We start from the raw sequence: 27,369 nt of genomic DNA, 5'->3' as shown, positions 1-27,369 counted from the left end.
GCACAGAGTTCAACAAGCTTATTAATTTATTATGCTGTGAAGATAGAGAAAGGTTGAACTCAATACTGCAACAGGGAATGGTTCAATTATATTGAACCAAGCTTTGTAATGAAAGGTATTTTCTCAGAATTCTCAGATTTCAAATACAGCATGCTACATTACAATTAGGCTTCATCCTTCAAAGTCATCTCAATAATATACCAGTAACAATATTACCAAAGATCACAAATAACATCACCCTTTCAATAAAAGATCAAAGGGAAAAGAATGCTCAGAGGTAAAGCTGGAAGTCCTCAGTTGTGAGCGCCTTTCACAGCCCTAGGTGACAAGAGCTTCAGAAACTCTGTAGCTTCACATCAAAGTCACCAGAACCAGGACACAGATTGTCTATAAGTCTATTTAAGTGTTTAAGAAAAAGACATATGCAAAAATATAAATATGTTAAAAGTAAAAGAATAGAAAAAGATACACTAACACTAGATAAAAGAAAGCTGGAATGGATAATTAATATTTAGGTAAGGTGGCAAAAAATATTACTAGGAATAAAGAAGGTGATTTCATATGAAAGGGGTCAATTAATCAAGGGGACATAACAATCATTAGCATTTATCCCCTAATAATACAATTTGAAACAACATAAAGCAAAAACTGATCAAACTGCCAAGAGAAATAGAAGAATTCACAATTAAAATAAAAGGTTTCAATATCCCTTTCTCAAAAATTGATAGAACAAAAGTAGGCAGATAATCAGCAGGGATACAGTAGATGAGGAAACTTACTGAGGCGGCAGCTATGTTCACTGTTCTGATCATGGTGATGGTATCAATATGCTAAAAGTTATAGTAAACTTAAAAGTAAGTGCAGTCTAATTTATGATAGTTATGCCTCAAAGCTGTTTAAAAACAGCAACAGGGGCGCCTGGGTGGCGCAGTCGGTTAAGCGTCCGACTTCAGCCAGGTCACGATCTCACGGTCCGTGAGTTCGAGCCCCGCGTCAGGCTCTGGGCTAATGGCTCGGAGCCTGGAGCCTGTTTCCGATTCTGTGTCTCCCTCTCTCTCTGCCCCTCCCCCGTTCATGCTCTGTCTCTCTCTGTCCCAAAAATTAAAAAAAAATAAAAACAGCAACAATTTTGGGGTGCCTGAGTGGTTCAGTCAGTTGAGCGTCTAACTCTTGATTTCTGCTCAGGTCATGATCCCAGGGTTGTAGGGTCAAGTCCCATATTGGGCTTTACATGGAGTGTGGAGCCTGCTTAAGACTCTCTCTTTCTCTCTCTCCCTCTGCCCCTCTCTCCCGCTCGTGTGCACCCTCTTTCTAAAAAATATATATATTAAAAAAGAATAAAAATGGCAACAATTTTCTAACTTGTATGAATTGAGGCACTATAATATTCAGTACAAAAGAGTTAAGTCCAAAAGGGTGTATATAGCATGGTACTTTTTTATAAAGCAGGAAACAGCTAAAATAAAATTATACTTTTTAAGAACAGACCTAGGTGCAAAAACAAAACTATGATGGAGACAAGAGCAAAAGGGAGAAGAAGGGAGGGAAACGATATAAAGGGACATATCAGGCGGCACTATCTAAAACTAGGTTTGCAAAATTAATACCATAAAAAATAATATTCAAGGAGAGAGGCATGAAATAGGAAAGAGGGACCCTTCATATTTTTAAGAGGTAAAATTCATCAGTAAGACAAAAATTATGTAAATAGTTGTAATCATGATAATAAAACATTGTGATATACATATATATAGAATGATTTTTAAAACACAAGAAGACATGTATAAATAGTAATAATAGTATACTGGCAATCTTTCCATTTTTGAGAAAAGGGTATTAGTGAGCAGAAAAAACAGGTATGAAAAATGAGAATATTTGCATAACAATGAGCAAATCTGATCTAATATATATTATATATACCCAAAGAGAGAAATGTATTCTTAATGTTTTACAGCGTATTAAGCCATAAAGAAAATCAATAAACTCTCCAAAGTAGAAGCCTCGATAAACCATACGCTCTGATCATAATGTGACAAAAGTTGAAATTAAAAACAAAGAACAGGACTCATTTTAGCATCACATAGTTTAAAACTGAAACAATGCCCAGAAGATTAGTCTGGTCCCTATACAGAATGGCAGTCAAATCCATGAATCACTTCAGACTTTTAAATGGCACATATATACTCATACTCATAAAACAAAAGGCACTGCCACCTCTCTAATCCATAACCTTGGAAATACCTTTTTGTTTAAAAGGAAATAACTGTAATTCTAAATTGTTGGAATTTTTTAAATTTTGTCACTTTAAAATACTCTTAAAACCCATTAATTTAGAAACAAAATAAGCCTACTAAAACATGTTTAAGAGTTAAATGAAGAAAATGAATGCTTAACTAAAGGACACATAAATGCAAGGCACAAGTAGACAAACATGTTGCTGGATGGAAAGAAAATATATTTAAAAGATGCCTACTCTTGCCAATTTAATGTAGAATTCCACAGCAATGTCAATAAAAATTCAGACTGGATTTTCTTAGTTTAACAAGTTAATTGCAGAGGTTATGTACAAACTGAAAAGCAGAGGAACAGCCAAGTCAATTTTGAAAAAATAATAAAGAAGAAAAAAATCTACACTACTAGGAATAGAAGTAAGAAAACAAAGAATACTATCTCTCAATTTTTGGAGAAAATAATTATTAAGCCACAAATCTACACCCAGTGAAAATATCTTTCACAAGCAAAAGCACTAGAAACAAACAAAAACATAATTTCCTACCAGGAGATACTCATTAACCTGAGTGGGGGATACACTGATAATTGTTTTATTATTAGTCTACAAATAATAGGAACAGAAAGCAACAGAAAAAAAGGAAAAATCCAGTATTTGGATTAAAGGCATCAAAGGATACTGCAATAAATTTAAAATAAAAGAATTAAGAATATAATTGGCCAAAATATCCAAGTTCACTATGATAGCCATCTATGGTGGCACATGCATTAATTTACCTAATTTAACCATGAACAAAAATTATGGACACAGAAGATTCCTGAGCAACATGAGCATGAACATAATTGCCATTGTTGTAGTTCTTTATTTTTTTAAAAATGTTTATGCTTTTGTCAATATTACCCACAGACATGATTAACACAGTCAGTGGTTCAAAGAAAGTAGTTTCCCACCGCTCTCCCACTTCTTTCTCCAATCCAGGCACAATGGTTTTAGTAGGTTATTTTATCTTTCTTCTCTATATTCCTGAATATACGTTTGCATTGCCACTTCTTCAGTTTTAGGATTACCTACTGATTTCTCAGCATGCAACATAAGGATTTAGTTCTATTCCCAGAGCCTGGCGTCACTACACACACTTTATAGCTTCTGTATCCCCTCCATCTTTCCAAATATGGAGGGACCAGGAAATAAGTGTTATCTCATTATCTAGGTGACAGAAATACAGGATTTATTACACTCCTTTATGATGCTGAAATACTTTGCAATCTAAAACAAATTTTTGAGAGAGAGGACCAAATTTGGGATTGTGAAAATTTTGTTTTACAACTTTGTGATTTTCCTGACACAACAGATGTGCCTCTAAAGACTGCAAGAGAAGTCAAATGACAAAATAATTATTACCAAAACTCAATAACTCTGATCAGAGGTCTGCTCCTCTATAAATATTTACTTTGGAACTAATATGCTGGCCATTGAATTTCAGATAAAGAACCTAATAAAGTCCAAATTAAAATAAAAGCATTTAGGGGCACCTGGGTGGCTCAGTCAGCTAAGTGTCCAACTCTTGATTTCGACACAGGTCATGATCTCACGGTTCCATGAGTTCAAGCCCGACTGATGGGCTGATGGCATGGAGTCAGCTTGAGATTCTCTCTCTCCCTCTTTCTCTGTCCCTACCCTGCTTGTACTCTAAATAAATTAATAAATTAATTAAAATAAAAGCATTTATAATCAATTATTTAGTAAGGAAAATAAGAATTATGTAAATTAGGCAAATAAAATGTTAAACTCATTAACTATTCCTGTCAGAGTGAGAACATTCCTGCTTATAAACTCCTATTAATAAATCCATTATTGGGGCGCCTGGGTGGCGCAGTCGGTTGGGCGTCCGACTTCAGCCAGGTCACGATCTCGCGGTCCATGAGTTCGAGCCCCGCATCAGGCTCTGGGCTGATGGCTCGGAGCCTGGAGCCTGTTTCCGATTCTGTGCCTCCCTCTCTCTCTGCCCCTCCCCATTCATGCTCTGTCTCTCTCTGTCCCAAAAATAAATAAACGTTGAAAAAAAAAATTAAAAAAATAAATAAATAAATAAATAAATAAATCCATTATTTCCGGGGCACCTGGGTGGCTCAGTTGGTTGAGCATCTAATTTCAGCTCAGGTCATGATCTCAACAGTTCATGGGTTCAAGCCCCGCATCGGGCTTCAGATTTGTGTGTGTCTCTCTCTGCCTCTCAAAAATAAATAAACATTAAAAAAGATTTTAAAAATAAATCCTTTATTTCCTTTATCGTTACAATATGAAATTATCGTATTATGGATTTCAAGATTACGCATGTATCAAATTTCTATATAAAGAAGTACATATTACAAAACTTTGAGAGAAGTAGAAGCAGCTTGGGTTATATAAATATGCCTCACTACAACACTGTTTCTGATCCTCTATCATGCAACTGAAAGAAAGCAGCTGCAAAATAGTCATCACAATTGCTTTGGTCTTTTAATGTCGCCCATGGTGATGATTCTGCAACTCCTCACAAATGACACACAAAAGCCAGATGAAAATGTATTAGTCTGTAATCTGTAGATGTGTAAAAGTAGTCACTATTCTAGACATCCCAAGCCACCATGATCTTGATTAAGAGTTTAAGGAGTTTAAGAGTTTATGTCTTTTAAAAAGCAATAATGTTTAGATATTTAATCAACTTTGTAAAGGGAATGGGTATCAGCTACAAATAACAGCCAACATGTTGCAACTTAAACACTTAAAATATCAGGTTGGGACACTCCATTCTAATTTCCAAATAAACACATGCAAAAAGGAAAAAAATAGTTTTAATTACTATAAGCAAACTATAAAATTAGATAACTATCATATTGTAAGCAAAAAGCAGCACATATTATAATACATATGGTCTCATGCAGAGACATACAGTTGAAAATGGCTTTTCACATTTGTATAGCTATCTAAGGGTCACAAAATAGAGTTTTATCAAACACTAGAGAGCTTAAGTATCTAAATTGCACGCATTTGCTACCTATTTGAAATTACATTTTATTTATTTTTTAATATTTATTCATTTATTTTTGAGAGAGAGAATATGTGAGTGGGGGATGGACAGAAAGAGAGACACAAAACCTGAAGCAGGCTCCAAGCTGTCAGCACAGAACCCAATGCAGGGCTCAAACCCACGAACAGTGAGATCATGACCTGAGCCAAAGTTGGATGCTTAACCAACTGAGCCACCCAGGTACCCTTGAAACTGCATTTTAAAATAAACCAACTGTGTTTTTAAAAAAAGGTTCATGGAAGAGAATTTCATGTAGTTGTAATTTACCAACCCAACGACAGAGAATCTTGAAAAAACTGTAAGAAAACTACAGTTCTGATTAATGATCAATATTTCTAAAACTGAATGTTAACTGAAAGAAAACCAATACAGAAAAGAGACTGTGATTTTTTTTTTAATTTTTTAAAGTTTATTCATTTTTCAGAGACACAGTGAGATACAGCACGAACGGAAGAGGGGCAGAGAGAGAGGGAGACACAGAATCCGAAGCAGGCTCCAGGCTCTTAGCTGTCAGCACAGAGCCCGATGTGGGGCTCGAACTCACATAACTGTGAGATCATGACCTGAGCCAAATTCCGATGCTCAACTGACTGAGCCACCCAGGCGCCCTGAGACTGTGATTATTAGCAGGAAAAGTGCAATGGTCATATAACATCAGAAAAGGTATGCAAAATGGACATCAATGAAGTAATATTTCAAAATTATGAATGTGATGATCTATTTTAACTTTCTTAGCATATGGCATTTGCCCAGTTCAACTCTGCTAGAAAGGTGGTTAGAATTTGTTCTAAAATAAATACAAGAAAAATACACTCTACAATAATCAACTTTAGACATATAAAACAGACAAATGCAGCAAAACAATAGGTTTATAAACCAAGTTAATCGCCTGAGATTTAACAAATTTATTTATCTTGCCCTTTAAAAAAAATTTTTTTTTCAACGTTTATTTATTTTTGGGACAGAGAGAGACAGAGCATGAACAGGGGAGGGGCAGAGAGAGAGGGAGACACAGAATCGGAAACAGGCTCCAGGATCTGAGCCATCAGCCCAGAGCCTGACGCGGGGCTCGAACTCACGGACTGTGAGATCGTGACCTGGCTGAAGTCGGACGCTTAACCGACTGAGCCACCCAGGCGCCCCATATCTTGCCCTTTAGCATGTCAATAATGAAGCCTAGAGAATTCAAACCATAGTATTTATTCCACAGTAAGAAGAAAATTCCCTTTTCCAACCTTAAGGCTCAATTGCTTGGTTAGAATGAGGAGGAAGGAGTGGTTAAAGGAAATTTTATCTCTTTCCAGCCAAAACATTTTGAAGATAAAAGGAGGGGGAAAAAAAGTTTTAATGTGTATCCCAAGGGGGATAATATGTTAGCTAAGTGACAGTAATGCCCAAAGTATAATTTTGATTCTCAAAAGAAAGTGTCTCCATCTGTCCCTGTCACCAAATAGGTCTATTAGTATGGCCTTGCTAGGTGGTCAGGAAGATGTCTTGTGTTTTAGCTTTCCCAAAATGTTCTTAGTTCTTATGTGGTATGAACCCTGTGGTAGAAGCCAGTAGGCCTGTCAGGGCCAGAATGAAGGTTATGGCAAAGACTCGGAGACATATGGGCAGAGAGGACTGAGGGGTGACCTGGTCAGGAAGAGGCAAACAAATGGCTGATGCTCCACTGTAACACTAAGTGGAAAGAAGAGATCAAGAGTTCACCAGCCACTCTTCATGACTGGTTTACTAAGTGAACAGGTAAAGAAGGGTCTCACACTGGAAATCAGAAAAGAAAGAAGACATCTGGTAGAAAGACCTCAACTTTTCCTCTTAATATGGGGTCAAGTAAGCCATACTCTTCCTCCAATACACATAGATGCTATCTTAAGGAGATAAGCAAGTGGATAGGGGCTAAGGATTGTTATTCAAAAGAGGCTAGGTACAAACTAGAGAAACTGTTTAAATTATTGAATCAAACTAAGTTTAAAACAAACTGGTTACCTACTTCAAATTTTTTCCTTAAACCAATGAAGAAGACTAAATCAGCACGGATAAATAGCTACATGCCTCTGCATGCCCGCGTTCCAATGTGGTGAATTTACCACCATAAGAATTCTAAAAGTTAGAAGAATTATATGTTAACAATCAGCTATATATGTGTGTTACATACTGAATACATACACATGTTCTCTCTCACACACACATTCTCTCTCACACATATACACATACACCACAAAAATTTTCCCATCCTATTAAAGAGAAAATAAAGGCAATGGAAGCTATATCCTACAAGAAGGGGTAAGGCATTTTTAGATAATTTCTCAAATTAACTTAAAGTGTACCCAACTGAGGTACTGGGGGAAAAATATTTATTCTAAATGAGTCCCAGTTTGTTCATTTGACTTGACTTTCTGTTGAGAAGCAGACAAAATGCTTTCCTAACATGATTACAAAAAGACAACAAATACTTCTGGCTTCTACAAACAAAGGTAAGCAAGGCAAGGAAATGAACCAATCTGTTAGGAATTATCTATTATTTCCTAGACTGTCATCAATTCTAGGAGATATCTAGGAGACTTCTTTCACCTCAACACCAGCACACTCTGGCAAAAGAGATAAGCTTATATTTCATTAAGTACAGTAATGTCTTCATGTTTTTGCTAACTTAAAACATCATTTTCTTTCAATCACCTAATTTGCATAATTTTTCCAAGCTGAAATACTAATTTGGGATTCATAAAATCACATTTGGTTGTAAACATCCAATAAATTATAGTTAAGATCTTTCATGAAAGTCTTTTTTATACATCCATGAACCAAATGAAAATAAAATTTACTTAAGTACACAGGTTAACAAACACACCAAGGAGTCTCACAAACAGAAAAATATGGATTAAAAAAAAACCCTTTTTAACTTCATTCTCTATATAAGGTTGGATGTACTTCATTCAATATTCACAAAAATCACTATTAGCTTCTTTAGATATTGGTGTGAAAAGAGGATGACTCAGAAATCAGAGGTTTAATTAAAACTTATACTTCATTATTTCTCTAGCAATGTATAAAAACTAAATTTTGGAATGTATTTAAACTAGCACCCATTTGTTTTGACCTTCAAAAATTAGCTACTTTTAACACCTGGATTTTAAGACAATGAAAGAGAAAAAAAATCAAACACATAACAGCTCTTTTTGTGAAGTCTCCAAAAAACAAGAAAAATTTCCCAGTCAAATTACAACAAAAACACAAAACATTATACCTTTCTTGCCAGGCAGCTACCTATTACGTTTAACAGGCTTAAAAAAAAATGTGTCAAAGATCAAGAGTAAGTTATCTGATATGTCAAGTGCATAAGGTCAAAGGTACAATTTTATTAGGTCAGAGGTGGTATAAATAAAATCTTACATGTCAAGGAAGAAGGGTCACAGACAAGGTGTATATAACATAAAGACATCACAGATGACAAGTAATAACTTTAAGTAGAACAAGTATGTTTACTACAGATACCTCCACTGATTAAAAATGAAACTTCCATGTGAGTAAATATAAAACTGCCCTACTATATCACATAACTCATATCCTATATCGCATGTTTGTTTTCAGGAAGAAAGGGCTATAACCCAGAATAACTACATGAATTAAGTGAGAACTTAAGGAAAATTTAATTCAACTGAAATAGTATAAAAAAATGAACACATCAACCAAATCTCAAATCACAACAGCTAAACATCAGGCTATGCTATAAGAGCTACAAAAGTTAGACAATACTGCACATTTTTCTTTCAAATTGCATGAACTATTCTTTCCTTCTCAACTTTTCTCACTGAGGTAAAACACATAAAATTTAGATTTCAATTTATATAACAGCAACATTCCAAAAAATGTTTAAATAATCTGTTGTAAATTAAATAATACAGTTTTTTAATTAAGAGAATTACAAGTAATTTCTATAAATGGAAAATTTTCATTTGTAATGGAATAATTAAATTCTAATTAAAGAAAGCAATTTAAGATTTTTTCAAAGTGGCACACACATACACATGACTCTTGTTCTAAACAGCAAACTTAAAGAGTGAATGGGGTAAATTATATGAATGATTCAAGTAAAATAAAAAAAAAATCCTTACTATTCACTCTTAAAATACTCATACAATTTGAGTAAAAGACAAAAAATTATTTGAGGTAAACTAAATAGATGATTAATTACATGTTTTATTAGAGGTACCTAAAGCCATTCAGTAGAAGCTCTCAGTTCAACTCAGCTCAATGAGCTTTTATTAAATACCTTACCATGTGTCAAGCATTATGTCAAACAATGTGTATATAGGAATTAAATATTAGGAGACTTCCAATTCCAGCCACAGTGGACTGGCTTATACTGACTGGACTATCTCCCAACTCAAAACGTTGTACAAAGTATACCAAATATCAATTTGAAGGCATTACAGTACAGCCAACAGAGCCAGAACTTGAGAGACCGTTATCCTTAACAGAAAGGAAGCACATGAGGTAAGCTCCACATTCACTCTGGATTTTTCCTTGAAAGGCTTATACCAATTTTTGGCATGGAGACACTGCAAACTAAAAGTAGCAGCCTTACTGAGCTGAAGAGACAGAATTTGGTTTAGAGCTGCCAAAGCCACTGGAGCTTGAGGGGGGAATATCCTCAAAAGGAGGAAATCATAGAGAAGTAAGCCCAAATAACTATGTGCAATTTCCCATCAAGTGCTGGTCATACCCAGAAACTCAGGAGAAAACAGTAGCTTCAGTCCTCCTACCCAGGTAAGATTTATTGATTTATTAAGAACCAAACACAGACTTACCCCTGCTTCCTGACAGCATCCAATCCAGATCAAAGCTTCAAGTCCTCGAACTTTCCCCTCCCCAACCAAATCACCTAGCACAAGCCCAAATCCTATAAGCCCTTTCTAACACCTTATTTGAGAAGCTCCATAATTCCCCACAGTATACATTTTCCATTATTTAATAAATAAAGCCCTATTTTATTCAACTACAAATATATTCCTGATGGTCTTCACCTGGAGAGCATTGATAAAAAGCTAAGAAAAAGAATGAACTACAACTTCACATAAACATTTAAGATCAATCTCAGAGTTAGGGGTAGGTGAAAGTAGCCAGACACAGAAAGTACATACTGTATGATACCATTTAAAGAATGTTCCAGAACAGGGAAAACTAACTGATGGTATAGACTAGTTACCGCTTGGGGACATGTCTGGGTTGGAGCATGCGGGAGCCTTCTGGAGTATAATAAATGATCTATATCTTGATGTGAGTGAAACATATGTAAAAATTAATCAAGCTGTATACTTGAGATTTGTGTACTCTATTAATATACGTTACACTGGGGAACAGGAGTTAAACACACACATGTATGTATATACAGTTACTGCTCTCATTAGAACCATAATAACTTTTCCTGGGCACCTTAAGAGATACTTCACAAACATGAATGTCTCATCTTTGGGTAGCTCTAGAAATTTGCTATTATAAATAGAACCAACAAATTCGTAGGTTAGCAATGTCATCCATGTCTAGATAACAATTGAATGTAAAATATTTCTAAAAATATTCATACAAATCTAAATTCCACTGTAAGCAATTATAGGTAGATAAATAATGCATTTCCAAAAATTTCTAAATACTGTACTCATAAAATTATCAATTTACATGACATGTATATTGTTAATTATTTTCCAAGAAATGCAGGGCATCATTAAAGAATTCTTTTGTATATTATTAAAATATCAAAATACTATGACCTTTTTTTTACAGTAAAATTGTTCTTATTTCTGTTTCTTGTTAAACTGTATACTAAATTTTAGTATATGCACTGTCAAAGTGAGCACTAAATTGTATACTAAATGACATATTTGTATACTATATTTTAGTAGTTATTAAATGTTAAATATAATTTTAAATAATCACAACCGAACATGGAATTCTTTATAATATAGGACATACTGAGTTTTCAATAAATATGTGGAAATGAACAGAAGTAAAGCTTACCACTTCTTCATCTGAAAGTTCACGCCCTTGAATGCTGCTATTCTCTCTTACGGCTTGCTGGTGTTTTTTTCCTTTAATATGGCTAAAAAGATACACCTCTGAAGAGATCTAAAAGCATAAAATCAAAGCAATTGTAATCAACATATAATTATATCTAATTATATATTCATGCCAGTATATTATATGCATGTTGATATCACACTAGCCTTTACATACTAGGCTAAAAATATTTTCTTTAAAACACAACTCTGAGAATCCTCTAGAAGATACATAAGAAAAATCATGCCATTGTAACCAACCTTAACAGGATATCATTTCTTCTAAGTATCAGAGTTCAAATTTCAAGACTGAAAATGCCTTTTTCTTTTTTGATTCCAGTACCCAAAAATATTGCTTAGGCTATCAATTAAGCAGGTATATATCCATTTTAGCAGCAATTGCATTACTCTGGCACTTTGCACTGATACTCTTAAATGCCAATGCTATTTTTATACTACTTACTTAGCATAAAAATCATGAAAGAAATCCACGGTTTAAAATCATATACATTTTAAAAGACCGGGAGAATATATTTCCATAGTTTAACAAACTTTAGTAATAAATCATATCATCACAATATTAGTAATGACAACCTACCAGGACATTACAGAGGGAACACTGCTTCTTTCTTTCATAAGGAGTCAGTTTGGGGGCATAATCAGTATTTGCATGCCGTCCACTGCTTAACTCAGCAGCTTTTTCTTTTCTTTGTTCAATCTGTTCCATGTGCCTTCGAATGCTTTCATCATGCTGTGAATGAAGTCAAAGCGTGAGAATATAAAAATGATGCAAATTATATGGAGAACTTAAAAAAACAGTATTTCCATTAAAGTTTCTACAATAATAGAAGAAATGTCTTCATTCAATGTTGACATGAACACTAAGAATAAGAATTTACATAAAGCCCTTTAATATCTCCTACATGCACAGTAACGTCTCTTAGAGTGTGCTTTTTGGAACAACACCATGATATTGTAAGTGCTTTGTGGAAAAGGTTCTATCCGCAAATAAATTTGGAAAACACTACATTAAAGCAAAACAGGTTTTTAACACTGAACTATATGGAGCCTGTAGTATGTCTCTGTGCATTGTGACTCAATAAGCCTAGCTCATACTAAAAAACATTTTACACACTTAATTGACTACAACACACTTTTGAGAAGCACTTCTGGGAACACACTTTCGGAAATGTTGACCCCTACATAAAGACCAAGCATATCCTCATAGCAGACAAACCCCATCATGATGCAGACTTCTACCACACCAACTCCACACCACCATTTCTGGTTGCTCCACACCTCCAGTGACTTACCCCCAAAACAAAAAACATAACCAAGCTGAAAAAACACAATTCCAGAATTCTGACTTAACACTCATACTTTTTCTTATGATTGGAAATGTCATCCCACCCACCTACCTATTCTCCTACCCATTCAAGATTCAGCTCAGGAGTTATTCTCTAAAATTTTTTCCTGACTTCTGAAATGCTTCATATTAAACTCAGTGTCCTCATCCATACTTTCATAGCACTCCAAGTAATATGTCCATATGGAAATTATCTGTTTAGCAACTGATTCTCACACTACATTAAGAGTTTCTTGGAATTTAGAATCATGACTTACTCATCTCATTAACCCCACGTCTACTACAAGGCTCAACAGATTTTTGGTACATTAAGTTTTAGTGAATGATAAAGTCCTGTGATAAAATATGGCCCTCTACCTTATGGAATGTACTATCTCTGTGAGGAGACAATGTATAAGTAATTGTTACACAGTGTAAAATATACTGCTAGAAACTGTATTACTAACGGTAAAGATTTTCTAGAAAACAGCAGTTTATCACAATTTCCCAAATTACAATCGCACAATTCATAGGCACTGAAAATCAAGTGAAACTAATTATACTAATCATTTTTTATTTGTAAATAATTAAAAAGTATAAGTATCAGAAACCAAAGAGTAATGCCTTCAAGTCACTAACAAATTGGTTAGTAAAAACAGGAAAGTTAAAATTCCTTTAATTATTCTCATCATTTTATCATATTAAAATAAATTTTTCAGACAGTTGAATTAGAATGGACCAAAACCAAATCATGTAAATCTTATTAACCAAATATTAAGAATACAAATTAAAATGTTATACAATCCCTTAAATAAAAGATTTAATCTCATGTGCCATTGAAAGCTGTAAAATTTCAAATTGAAATATATACTATCCTTACCTTAAGCTGAATTTTTTTTTGAAGCTCTTCCATTGCTTCTTGTTGAGCAGCTGTGAGTGCAGCCAATCGCTCTTCCCTATCTCTGTAAGAAGATAGTAAAAAAATGATACACTCAACTGCTTGGAGAATCGAACTTCATGAGGTTAAAAATGATTAGGATACGTAGGCTTATATATTCTACAGGATTATTATTTTTTAAATTATTCTTTCTGAGTGCCTATGTCCCAAATACACTGCTCAATAAATGTTTAAAAAGCAACACAAGTTTTCAGTTATAAAAACAGGTTTCTGGAGGCATCTGGGTGGCTTAGTCAGTTAAGCATCTGACTTCAGCTCAGGTATTGATCTCATGGTTCATGAGCTCCAGCCCACATTGGGTTTTCTGCTGCCAGCATAGAGCCTGCTTCAAATCCCTTGTCTCCCTCTCTCTCTCTGCACCTCCCCTGACAGCACTCTCTCCCTGTCAAAAATAAATAAATGTTAAAAAGAAATTTAAAAATAATAGATTTCTGGACACAGACCCAGGTATGGATTTAAATACTAACTACCACTGGAACTCTCATTTAAATATGGCATGTTGAGAGGGAGGAGTTAAATTGGCAACAAGTAGGGAGATCCTAAGCTTGTCTTGTTCCTCCAAAACACCAAACAGACCTCACAATGATTTGATAAAAATCATTCTTAACACCCAAGAAATCAACCAGAGGTCTAAGAAAACAAAAACTGCAAGTCTACAAGTAGAAAAGCAACCACCTTTTGGAAGGCAGGAGGTGCAGAGAGTGGTCTTGGGGGAAACATAGCTTGTGGGTATAGCAGTGGGGAGGGAGCCTACTTACGGAGGCTATCGCAAAGTATTATAAGCAGTGGAGTGCAAAATCTGAACTTGTAGAAGTCTGCTACAGTGGAGGAATTGCCTGGCTTAAAGGTGCCCAAGTAGCAAAGCAGGGAGGAATCCCAGGAGTGACAGCCAGCGTGGTCTGAGGACCCCCTCGGTCACAAAAAGGACAGGTGGGGCAAAGGTGCTGCACTACATCCAGGCACAGGAGCAGAATAAAGGCTGAGGGCAGCAAGCAGAGTTGTTGGTGTTCTGCTACATTTTGACATAAACCCTGAACTGCTACAGTCCTGCCACTGTTTTCCTCCCACAGGCCAGCAAAAGCATTCCAAGGCCCTCCCCCAGAAAAAAAGCAATGGTCCATGCCTACAGAGTCCCTAAAATTTGGAGGAGTTCTGAAACTCAGTCATGGGCCTGAGATAAAGAAGCTAGGACACAGGTGGAGTGAATGCAGGGTTCTGACTGAAACAGGGGTGACAAGAGGGGTGACTGATTGTTCTTCTGTGAGGGTTCCCTGAAGAGTAGGAGGCATTATCTTTCAGCTCTGGGGCTAGAGAGGGGAGCACAGCCATATTCAACTCACCCATCAGCATGGAGAGCCCTCAGGGAGCAAAACTATATCAACTAGCAGAGGCCAGAGCTGTTTACACCAAGCCCCAACCCCCCCCCCCATGCCCTGAAGGCACATTTCCACTGCAACAAGTCAGCCTGAGCATCAGCACAGCAGGCCTCTTCCCAGAAAAACAGCATAAGCAACTTGCTTGCACCAAGTCTATGGATCAAAAAGTATACAAAGCTTCAGATCTAGGGGAAAAAAGATCTAGCTTACTGTTTACTTTTACTACCCTTTGATCCAGCAATGGCACTATTAGGTATTTACCCAAAGGATACAAAAATACAGATTCAAAGGGGTATATGCACCCCAATGTTTATAGCACCATTCTTAACAATAGCATATTATGGAGAGCCCAAATGTCCATCAAATGATGAATGGATAAAGTAGATGTGACACACACACACACACACACTTGAATATTAGCCAGCAAAAAGAATGAAATCTTGCCATTTACAATGACATTGATGGAACTAGAAGGTATTATGCTAAGAGAGATAAATCAAACAGAGAAAGATAATTACCATATGATTTCACTCACATGGAATTTAAACAACAAAACAGATGAACATAGGGGAAGGAAGGGTAGGGGAAGAAGATGAGAGAGGGAAACAAACCACAAGAAACTCTCAATGACAGAGAACAAACTGAGGGTTGTTGGAGGGAGGTGGGTGGGAGATGAGCTTGATGGGTGATTCGTATTAAGGAGGGCACTTGTGCTGAGTACTGGGTGTTGCATATAAATGATGAATCACTGAATTTTACTCCTGAAACCAATATTGCATTGTATGTTAACTAAAATTTAAAATAAATAAAATATACACACGGCATGTTGAAAACATATTTATTTCTGTTCCCTTCCAAAAAACCACAAGAAATGAATAGAATAGGCATAAACTCACAAAGACAAAAATAACAGGAAAAGAAACAATCATAAATTATGAGACATACAAAGAAGCATGACCAGGCTTTGAAAAAATCAGTCAACTAGGGGCGCCTGGGTGGTTCAGTCAGTTAAGCATCAGACTTCAGCTCAGGTCACAATCTCACAGTTTGTGAGTTCAAGCCCCGCATTGGGCTCCACATTGACAGTGTGGAGCCTGCTTGGGATGCTCTCTCTCTCTCCCTCCCTCTCTCTGTCCCTCCCCCACGTATGCTTTCTCTCGTACTCTCTGAAAAATAAACATAAAAAAAAAAAAGAAAAGAAAAAGCAGTCAATTGAAACTGTCCCTGAATGAGGCCATATGCTGTATTTAGTAGACAAAGACTACAAAACAGCTGTTACAAATATGTTCAAAGAAGTAAAAGAAAGTATGCCAAACTAAAGAAAAATATTATGGCAATGATTCAACAAATAGGGAATCTCAACAGAAAAATAGAAAGTTTTTTTAAAAACCTTTCCAATAAAAGGAACCAAGAATCCTTAAACAAATGGATGATTCCATATGAAATAGCTCCCAATGTCCAAAGCTGGAACAATTTGAGTAACAATATAAATAATACTGGTTTACAGCACAATGTATAAAATAAATATATATAAGTCCACACTGACATTAAAAAAAAAACACTTAAATGAATAAATAGGAGAGAATAGACAACTGTCCTGTACAGAAAAATTATAAACAATTAACGTAGGAATTCTTCCCTCAAGGAGGTAAAGAATAATTCCCCACCTTTTCAGCATGGCCTATGCTTAGTGGCTTGCTTCCACTGGGGACAGCATAGAGAAATTTTTACAGTAACAATGGAGAAACCTGACAAACACTAGCTTACCCAAGTGATCAAGGTTAATAAAATCAGTGATAAGTCCAATTGATAGCATGAACCTCTGACATGTTACAAGTGGTAATTCACAGTCACATCTGTGCTCTTCTTCCCCAAAAGCTATAACATCAATTTCACCATAAGAAGAGCATCAGACAAGTCCTACCTGAGGAACACTCTACAATATACCTGACCACTACCTAAAACTGTCAAGGTCATCAAAACCATGCAAAGTTTAAGAAACTGTGACAACTCAGAAGAGAAATGACAAATATCTGAACAAATAATGGCCAAACACTTCCCAAACTTGATATGTACAGAACAGAATAACCATGAAGACAATAAACCTAGACAAATCAGAATGAAACTGGTTACACACAGGCAGAAAATTCTGAGAGCAGGAAGAAAAAAACAACTCACCATATACAGAGGAAAAACCAATGATTAATGGCTAACTTTTCATCAGAAAAAAACAGAAGTCAAAAAATTCAAACTACTGAAAACAAAAGAGAAAAAAAACAAGAACTCTAAATAAATCTGCCAAAAATATCATTCAGAATGAAGGAAAACACCAATGATACTTCAACAAAAATTTTTAAAAACAGAAACAAAATGAAGGCAAAATATTCCTAGATAAGTGAATACCAAGATAATTCAATGACAGCAAAACTCCCTTCGTAGAAAATACTGAAGAAAGGCCATCTAGCTAAAGAGAAATTATGCTAAAAAGTAACCTGAATCCATAAACAAAGAAAATGAAGTACACCAGAAATGGTAAATATGTTAATTAGTATAAAGGAACTTATAAATGTATTTTCTCTTTTACTCTAATTTCTTTGAAAAATGTGACACTACATAAAGAGATAATTCTATCACTGGATGGTTGAGTTTACCACATATATAGATATATGTGACAATGACAACACTAGAGGAAAAGGATATAGACCTATAGTGGAACAAAGTTACTCTATCTTACCAAAATTAAGTTTGTTTTAATCAAAAGTAGATTTTAATAATCTACTTCTTTACTTTGTATTGTAGTAAAGAGAGCAACCACTAAGCAAACAACTAAAATAATAGTTTTAAAAATCAAGAGAAAAATTTAAATAACACACTAAAAAAGTATTAAGAAAAAAAGCAGTAGTAAGAGAATAAAAAAAACTTGAGACGTATAGAAAACAAGGATCAAAATAGAAAATATAAATGTAATTATATCAATAATTATATTCAATGAGAATGGACAAAACACTTTCATGAAAAAGCAGAAACTAGCAGACTAGATCAAAAAGTAACTTCAACTTTATTTAGACCATAAGAGACACAGGTTAGATAAAAAAGGCACAAAAGTATGAATGTAGAAGGACAGAAAAAGACATTTCATGTAAACTATAGCCATGGCTATATTTAAAAAAGAAAAAAATTGACTTTATAGCAAGAAATATTTTTGTTTTAATGTGAAAGAGGAACATTTCATAATGATGGAAGAGTCAATACCCAAGGAAGATATTATATGCCCCTAACATTGAGACACCAAAATACACAAAGCAAAAATTGTCAAAACTGAGAATATAAATAGACAATTCAACAGTATTTCAAAAGCATATGGAAGTCAATGAAAGTGATAACACCACAACCCAAAACTTCTGGGATGCAGCAAAGGCAGTTATAAGAGGAAAGTATACAGCAATCTAGGCTTTCCTAAAGAAGGAAGAAAGGTCTCAGATACAGAACCTAACCTTACACCTTAAAGAGCTGGAAAAAGAATAGCAAATAAAACTCAAAACCGGCAGAAGACAGGAAACAATAAAGATTAGAGCAGAAATTAATGCTATCAAAACCCAAAAAACAGAACACATCAATGAAACCAGAAGCTGGTTCTTTGCAAGAATTAACAAAATCGATAAACCACTAGCCAGTTTGATTGAAAAGAAAAAGGAAAGGACACAAATAAATAAAATGAAGAATGAAAGGGGAGAGATCACAACCAACACAGCAGAAATAAAAACAATAATAAGAGAATATTATGAGAAATTATATGCCAATAAAATGGGCAATCTGGAAGAAATGGACAAATTCCTAGAAACATATACACTACCAAAACTGAAACAGGAAGAAATAGAAAATTTGAACAGACCCATAACCAGTAAGGAAATCGAATTAGTAATCAAAAATCTGCCAAAAAACAAGAGTCCAGGGCCAGATGGCTTTCCAGGGGAATTCCATAACAGTCTATCAGAAATTAATAAAACTAGACAGAAAATCAGTAAGTATACAGAAGCCTAGACAAAACTACCAACTAACTTAACTGACATTTAAAGAATACTCCATCCTGGGTGCCTGAGTTGTTCAGTTTGTTAAGCATCAGGTTCTTGATTTCAGTTCAGGTCATGATTTCACAGGTTCATGGGACTGAGCCCCACAGATCAGGTTCTGCATTGACAGTGCAGAGCTTGCTTGGGATTCTCTCTCTCTCTTTCTCTGCCCCTTCCCCGCTCTCTCTCTCTCTCTCTCTCTCTCTCAAAATAAGTAAAACATTAAAAAAAAAAAAAAACAAAAAAAAAAAACACAAACACTTGACCCAACAACAGCAGAACACAAACATTTTACAACAGCGTGTAGGACTTTCTCCAGAATAGTTTACATTCAAGGTCATAAAATGATCTCAATGAATTTAAAGGGACTAAAATTATACAAAGAATATTCCTCGACTACAAAAGATTTAATTATAAAACAACAGAAAATATCACCAAATATTTGGAAACTAAGCATGATTCTAAATAATTCATGTATCAAAAAAATCTAAAAAATATTAGAAAATATCTTTAATTAAAATTAACATATCAAAATTGATGGGATGAAGTTAAAGAAGTGCTGAGAAAAAACTTTATACCCTTAAATGTTTGGATTAGGAAAGTAGAAATAGGGGCACCTGGGTGGCTCAGTCAGTTAAGCATCCAACTTTGGCTCTGGTCAAGAACTCATGGTTTGTGAGTTCACGCCCTACCTAGGGCTCTATGCAGAGCCTGCTTCGGATCCTCCGTCTCCCTCTCCCTCTCCCTCTACCCCTCCCCCACTCACGCTTTCTCTCTCTCTCTCAAATTAACATTAAAAAAATTTTTTTTAATTTTTAAAATTTAAAAGGGAATGAGAAATATATAAAATCTATCAACTAAAGATTCAACCTCATAGGGGCTCCTGGGTGGCTCAGCCGGTTAAGCGTCCGACTTCGGCTCAGGTCATGATCTCACGGTCCCTGAGTTCGAGCCCCGCGTGGGGCTCTGTGCTGACAGCTCAGAGCTTGGAGCCTGCTTCAGATTCTGTGTCTCCCTCTCTCTCTGACCCTCCCCTGTTCATGCTCTCTCTCTGTCTCAAAATAAATAAACATTAAAAAAAAAAATTTTAAAGATTCAACCTCATAAAAGTAGGAAAAGCAGAGCTAATGAAACCCAAAGTAAACAAAAATTAGGAATGAAAGAGACTTCACTATAGATCATAATGAAATTACTTATTAGAAATAATGAACTTTAGGGGCGCCTGGGTGGCGCAGTCGGTTAAGCGTCCGACTTCAGCCAGGTCACGATCTTGCGGTCTGTGAGTTCGAGCCCCACGTCGGGCTCTGGGCTGATGGCTCAGAGCCTGGAGCCTGTTTCCAATTCTGTGTCTCCCTCTCTCTCTGCCCCTCGCCCGTTCATGCTCTGTCTCTCTCTGTCCCAAAAATAAATAAACGTTGGAAAAAAAAATTTAAAAAAAGAAATAATGAACTTTATAAATATATAAAAATAGAGAACTTAAATGGAAAGGTCAAATTCCTAATAAGACACAAATTATGAAAGCTGACTGAATAAGAAACAAAAAAATCCCAATAGACCATAAAATGCTAAATAGGTGATGGGTATTAAGGAGGGCACTTGTGATGAGCACTGTGTGTTATATGTAAGTGATGAATCCCTTAACTAACCAGAATTTAATAAAACTTGAAACATAAAAAAAAAATGAGCTGCTAATTTAAAATCTCCCCCAAAAGAAAAATCCAAGCCTAGACAGATTCTCTGGCAAATTATATTTAAAAAAATAATGCTGATCCTAACACAAACGGTTCCCCTAAATAGTGCAAGAAAAACCACTTCCATCATATTCTATGAGGAATGAAAACCAAAGACATCACAAGAAAATTATACACCAATATCCCTCATGTAAATATCCTTAACAAGAAATTAGGAACATATAAAAATGAGTATACACCATGACCAAGTAGGAATTAACTCAGGCATGCAAGGTTGGTTTAATATTGAAAATGAATTAATGTAATAACTACAACATACAAAAAAACTCTGCACAATCCTCCTAATGGATGTGCAAAAAAAAAAAAGTGCATTTATTTAACAAAACTCAGTCCATTCATGCTAAAAAGCACTCAACAAACTAGAAATACAAGAGAATTTCCTCAATCTAATAATGGGGATTTAAGAAAAACCTACAACTAACATCATTGGTAACAGGGAAAGACTAAATGCTTCACTACTAAAATTAAGAACAAAGTAAGTATATACAATGTCACAGCCTCTACTAAAATTATACGCTGGCATGTAGCCAGTGCAAAAAGACAACGGAAAAAAAAAAGACATTCATACTAGAAAGCAAGAAGTAGAAGACTTGTAATTTCCAGATGATGTGAGTCTATATGTAAAACATCCTAAGGAAAAACAACAACAAAAAGAAAACACCATCAAAACTAGTAAGAAAACTGAGCAGGTAATAAAAAAACAAAGTTGTAAAACGAAATATATAAAAAATTGTCTTTCTGTATACTAGCAACAAATACTACCAAAAATAAAGAAAATAATTCCAATCACAATGACTTCAAGAAGAGTACTTAGAATACATTTAAGAAAAAAAGTGCAAGACCTACAAATTAGAACTATAACTAAAAACTATAAAACACTATTGAGATAAATTAAAGGAGATATAGAGATATCATATTCATGGATCAGAATATACAATATTGTAAAGATGGCAACTATTCCCACAATGATCTATAGATTCAAGGCAATTCCTACCAAAATCCCTGCAAGCTATTTTGTAGAAACTGGCAAACCTAAAACTTACATGAAAATACAGTTTTGAAAGAGACAAAGTAAGAGAACTTACATAGCATGATTCCAAAACTTGCTATGAAGCCACAGTAATTGACAGTCTGGTACTGGCATAAGAATAGAAATATACATATGAATAGAACAGCACAGATCCATAAATAAACCCTTACATGTATGACTAATTGATCTTGAACAGGTGGCAAGGCAATAAATGGTGAAAGAATAGTCTTTCAACAAATGATGCTGTGATAGATATCCATATGCGAATAAATTTAGATCTTTGTTTCATACCATACATAAAAGTTACCTTAAAAGGAAAAGAATACATGAACAAACAAACAAAATCAGAATCAGACCTATTAATATAGAAAACTGATGGCTGCCAGAAGGGAGGGATATGGAGAGTTGGGCAAAATGGGTGAAGGCGATAGGGAGATACAGGTTTCCAGTTACGGAATGAATAAGTCATGGGAATAAAAGGCACAGCATAAGGAATACAGTCAATGATACTGTAATAGTGATGTAACAGGACAAATGGTAGCTACACCTGTGGCAAACAAAGCATAATGTATAAACTTGTCAAGTCACTAAGTTGTAGACCTGAAACTAATGTAACACTGTGTGTCAACTACACTAAAAATAAAAGTCATTAAATTAAATAAAGTCACAAGAAAAATGGACTTATAGACCTATATGTAAGTGCCAAACTGAAACACTTCTTAAAGAAAATATGTGAAAAATAATCTTTGTGATTTTGAGTTTGGCAAGATTTCTTAGATATGATACCAAAAGCTTCATACATAAAACAAGTTTGATATATTGGGTTTTATTAAAATTAAAACTTTTGCACATCAAATAACTATTTAAAAGATAAAAAGATAAGCCACAAATTCTAAGTCATACCTGAAAGGATGGGAATCCAGAATATATAAAGAATTTTTACAATTCAATAATAATGAAGGACTCACTTGAAAAATGGGCAAAAGATATGAGTAGATGTTTTACCAAAGAAGATAGATGAATGGCTAATAAGCACATGCAAAGATGCTGAACATTAGTCATCAGAGAAATGCAAATTACAATCACAATAAAACAGCACAATATTCCAACTAGAAAGGCATACGTTTAAAAAACTGATCCACCAAGTGTTGTCAAGGCTTTGAAGAAACTGAAACTCCTTCACTACTAGTGGGTATGTAAAATGGTGTGACTAATTTTGGAAAAACATTTTGTAGTTTCTTAAAAAGTTAAACATACTTCAACCCTATAACCCAGCCATCCATCTCCTAGCTATTTGCCCAAGAGAAATGAAAGCATATGTCCACAAAAAGTACTCATACACAAACGTTCAGAAAAGCTTATTTATAATGACCAAAAAAGTGGAATAAACCCAAATTTCTATCAATAGAAAAATGCATGATCAGTATATGGATATATACTAATTAGCAATAAAAAAGAAGCTGTATGTACAAGTAACAATCTGAAGGAATCTCAAAATAATAATGCTGAGCAAAAGAAAGTGAAAGACAAAAGAGAAAGTAAATCATTGGCTGTCTGGAGAGGAGGGTAGAGGGAAGGAGAGATGGACTATCAAACAGCACGAGAAAATCTGGAGGGATGATGGTTATGTTCATTACCTTAATCATGCTGATGGTTTCAGAGATTACATATGTGAAAACTCATGAAATAGTACACTTTAATAAATGCAATTTTTCATGTCAATTATATCACAATAAAATTGTAAAAAAATTTTCTTAAAAACTGTCTACTCCAATTTTAGACAACAATATAGAGCATCGAGAATATTCAAAATGCTAATGAAAATGTAAACTGTACAACTATATTGATAAACAATTTGGCAGTGTTTACTAATGCAGAACATTTGCAATAACCCAGAGACCAGCAACCTCATTCCTAGGCACAAAACCAATTAGGCTAAAAAGTGCAAGAAGCTTGTATAGTGATTATTATTAAGGTTGAAGAAGGGGTGGTAATTTGGAAGATACATGGGAGGGATCCTGTGGTGCTGCTAAATGTTCCATATTTTGACCAGGTTAGAGGATACAGGGGCATGGTGACAATTCACCAAGCTGCAGATTTATTCATTTGTGTATTATTCTGCTTATGTTATAGTTCAGAAAAATGTTTATTAATTAAAAAAATATAGGGTTATCTCACCCTTTAAGTTAAAAAACCATACTTATATGAACAAATTCCTATACTACATCAAAACCAAGTTGGGTTTATCCCAGGAATGCAGGCTTGATTACATATTAAAAAATTAATCATCACATTAGATCAGATTAAAGGAGATATTTTACATGAACATATCTATATAAGGAGATAAAACATTTGATAAATTCAACTCCATGATTTTAAAAAACATACAACCTTGTTTTCAAGAGTAGACTTTAATGATTCATCACTTACATATAACACCCAGTGCTCATCACAAGTGCACTTTTCAATACCCATCACCTATTTAACACACCTCCCCCACACCTACTTCCCTCCATCAATCGTCACTTTGCTGTCTGTAGTTAAGAGTCACTTTTGGTTTGCTTCCCTCTTTTCTTCTTTTCCCTTCCCCTACATTCATCTGTTTTGTTTCTTAAATTCCACATGTGAGAGAAATCACATAGTTTTGGTCTTCTTCTGACTGATTTCATTTAGCATTATACCCTCTAGGTCCATTCTTGTTGCTCCAATGGCAATATGTCATACTTTCTTATGGCTGAGTCATATTCAATATGTATGTGTGTGTGCACATGTGCACACACACATGTGCATCACGTCTTCATTATCCATTCATCTATCAATGGACTATTGAGTTGATTCCATAAATCTTCACTATTATAAGTAATACTGCCATAAACACAAGGGTGTATAAATCTTTTCAAATTAGTGTATTTATTTTCTTTGGGTAAATCATCTGCAGAATTACTAGATCATATACTATTTCTATTTTTCAATTTTTGATAGAAATCTCTATATTGTTTTTCATAATGTATGTACCAATTTACATTCCTGCCAACAGTGCATTGGAGTTCTTTTTTCTCCACATCCTCACCAAAACTTGTTATTTCTTATCTTTTTGATTCTAGCCATTCTCACAGGTTTAAGGTAATATCTGTGGCTTTGATTTGCATTTCCCAGATGATTAGTGAGGTTGAGCAGCTTTTCATATGTCTGTTGGCCATCTATATATGTCTTCTTTGGAAAAATATCTATTCAGGTCTTCTGCCCATTTTTAATTGGATTACTTGTTTTTTTCTTGTGTTAACTTGTATAAGTTCTTTATATATTTTGGATATTAATCCCTTATTGGATATATTCTTTGCAATTATCTTCTCCCAATCTGTAGCCTGCCTTGTCATTTTGTTGATGGTTGCCTTTGCTGTGCAAAATCTTTATATTTTGGTATAGTTCCAATAATTTGATTTTGCATTTGTTTCCCTTGCCTGAGAAGACCTATCTAGAAAAAATGTTTCTATGGCTGATGTCAAAGAAATTACTGCCTATGTTCCTTCTAGGAGTTTTATGCCTTCAGTCTCACATTTAGGTCTTTAATCCATTTTAAGTTTATTTTTCTGTATGGTATAAGAAGGTGGGTCCAATTTCATTACTTTCCATGTAGCTCTTCAGTTTTCCCAGCACCATTTGTTGAAAAGATGGTCTTTTTCCCATTATACATTCTTGCCTTCTTTGTCATAGATTAGTTGACCATATAAACATGGGTTTATTTCTGGGATCTCTATTCTGTCCCATTGATCTATGTGTCTATTTTTGTGCCAGTACTATACTATTTTGATTACTACAGCTTTGTAAGACATATTGAAATCTGGGATTATGAAACCTCCATCTTTGTTCTTTCTCAAGATTGCTATGGCAGCCCTACGTCTAAATCAATGGTATTTCTAAACACCAGCAACATACATGTTTAAAAAAAAGTTTTTTAAGGAGATTTTATTTATAACAGCATAACAAAAATAAACAAAAATAAATTTCAAAAAATGTTAACACACATATAATTAAAAATAAACTAATGAGGTAAAAGGCTTGTAAACTGAAATGTGCAACTTTGCTGAAAGAAAATACAAACACAAAAAGATTTTTAAAAACCCTATATTCATTAATCGGAAGACTTAATATTTTTAAGATGTCAGTACTATCTAAAGCAAGTCACAGATTCAATGGAATCTCTACCAAAATCTCAATGATTTCTTTTGCAGAAATGGGGGGAAAATCTATCCTAAAATTCACATGGGACCCTGAATACCCTAAACAATCTTGAACAATAACAAAGCTAAAAGATCCCTGATTTCAAAACTTATTACAAACCTACAGTACTGGTATAAAGACTTATACAACAGTGGAACAGAATAGAAGGCCAATACATAAACCCTCAAATATATGATCAAATGATTTTTGATAAGGGTGCCAAGGGAAGACCATCGAATGAGGAAATGACAATTTTTTTCAACAGATGATACTGGGAAAAGATATTCACATGCAAAAGAATGAAGTTAGACCCCCACCTTATAACATATACAATAATTAATTCAAAATGGATTGAAGACCTAAACATAAACCTAAAACTAAAACTCCTAGAAGAAAGCATATGGAGCAGAGAGTTTGGCAATGGTTTTATGGGTATGACACCAAATGTACATGCAACAAAAGAAAACACAGACAAATTGGAATACATCAAAATTTAAAGTTTTTGAACAAGAACATAATGAAAAGGCAATCCACAGAATGGGAGAAAATATTTGCAAATCAAATGTCTGATAAGGGTCAATATTCAAAATATATAAAGACACTTCTACAACTCAACAAGAAAAAAAAAAACCTGATTAAAAACCAGGCGAAGATTTTGAATAGACATTTCTCCAAAGATGATATATAAATGTACATTAAGTACAAGAAAAGGTAGTCAACCTCACTTATCATTAGGGGAATGCAAATCAAAACTACAATTAAGATGCCACCTCACAACCCATTAGGATGGCTACTATCTCCCCCAAAAAGAAGAAAAAAAGTCAAAAGTAAAAAAAGCAAAGCTGATGATATGGAGAAATTAGAACTTTAGTGCCAGTGGAAATGTAAAATGGAGCAGCCACTACAGAAACAAAGTATGCTGTTCCACAAAAAAATGAAAGATAAATTTATCATATGATCCAACAATTCCACTTCTGGCTACCTATATACCCCCAAAAATTAAAAATAGGGACCTGAACAGATATTTATATACCCACATGTACAGCAGTTTTATTCACAACAGCCCAAAGGAGAAGCTATCCAGGTGTCCCTTGACAGATGAATGGGCAAACAAAATATAGTGTATACACACAATGCAATATTATTCAGCCCTAGAAAGGGAGGATATTCTGACACATGCTATAACATGGAAAAACCTTAAAGACATCACAAAAGACAAATAGCATATGATTCCATTTATATGAGGTGCCTAGAGTAGTCAC

General features: G+C 34.6%; 1 protein-coding gene across 1 annotated transcript in view; it reads right to left on the bottom strand.

Annotated features, from left to right (window-relative positions):
- Window positions 1-27,369, bottom strand: part of SCAPER (S-phase cyclin A associated protein in the ER) — a 512,156-nt gene that overhangs the window by 332,152 nt on the left and 152,635 nt on the right. The window contains exons 16-18 of the mRNA XM_040492187.1: window positions 13,582-13,663; window positions 11,955-12,107; window positions 11,319-11,426 (exon numbers count right to left, since the gene is read on the bottom strand). Of these exons, the coding sequence (XP_040348121.1) occupies window positions 11,319-11,426; window positions 11,955-12,107; window positions 13,582-13,663 (343 nt within the window). The remainder of the gene's footprint in view (window positions 1-11,318; window positions 11,427-11,954; window positions 12,108-13,581; window positions 13,664-27,369) is intronic.

This window comes from Herpailurus yagouaroundi, unplaced genomic scaffold (genome assembly GCF_014898765.1).
Source record: "Herpailurus yagouaroundi ecotype Mexico unplaced genomic scaffold, PumYag 184, whole genome shotgun sequence".
NCBI classification, from domain to species: Eukaryota; Metazoa; Chordata; class Mammalia; order Carnivora; family Felidae; genus Herpailurus; species Herpailurus yagouaroundi.
This window is presented reverse-complemented; position numbering and strand designations above follow the sequence as displayed.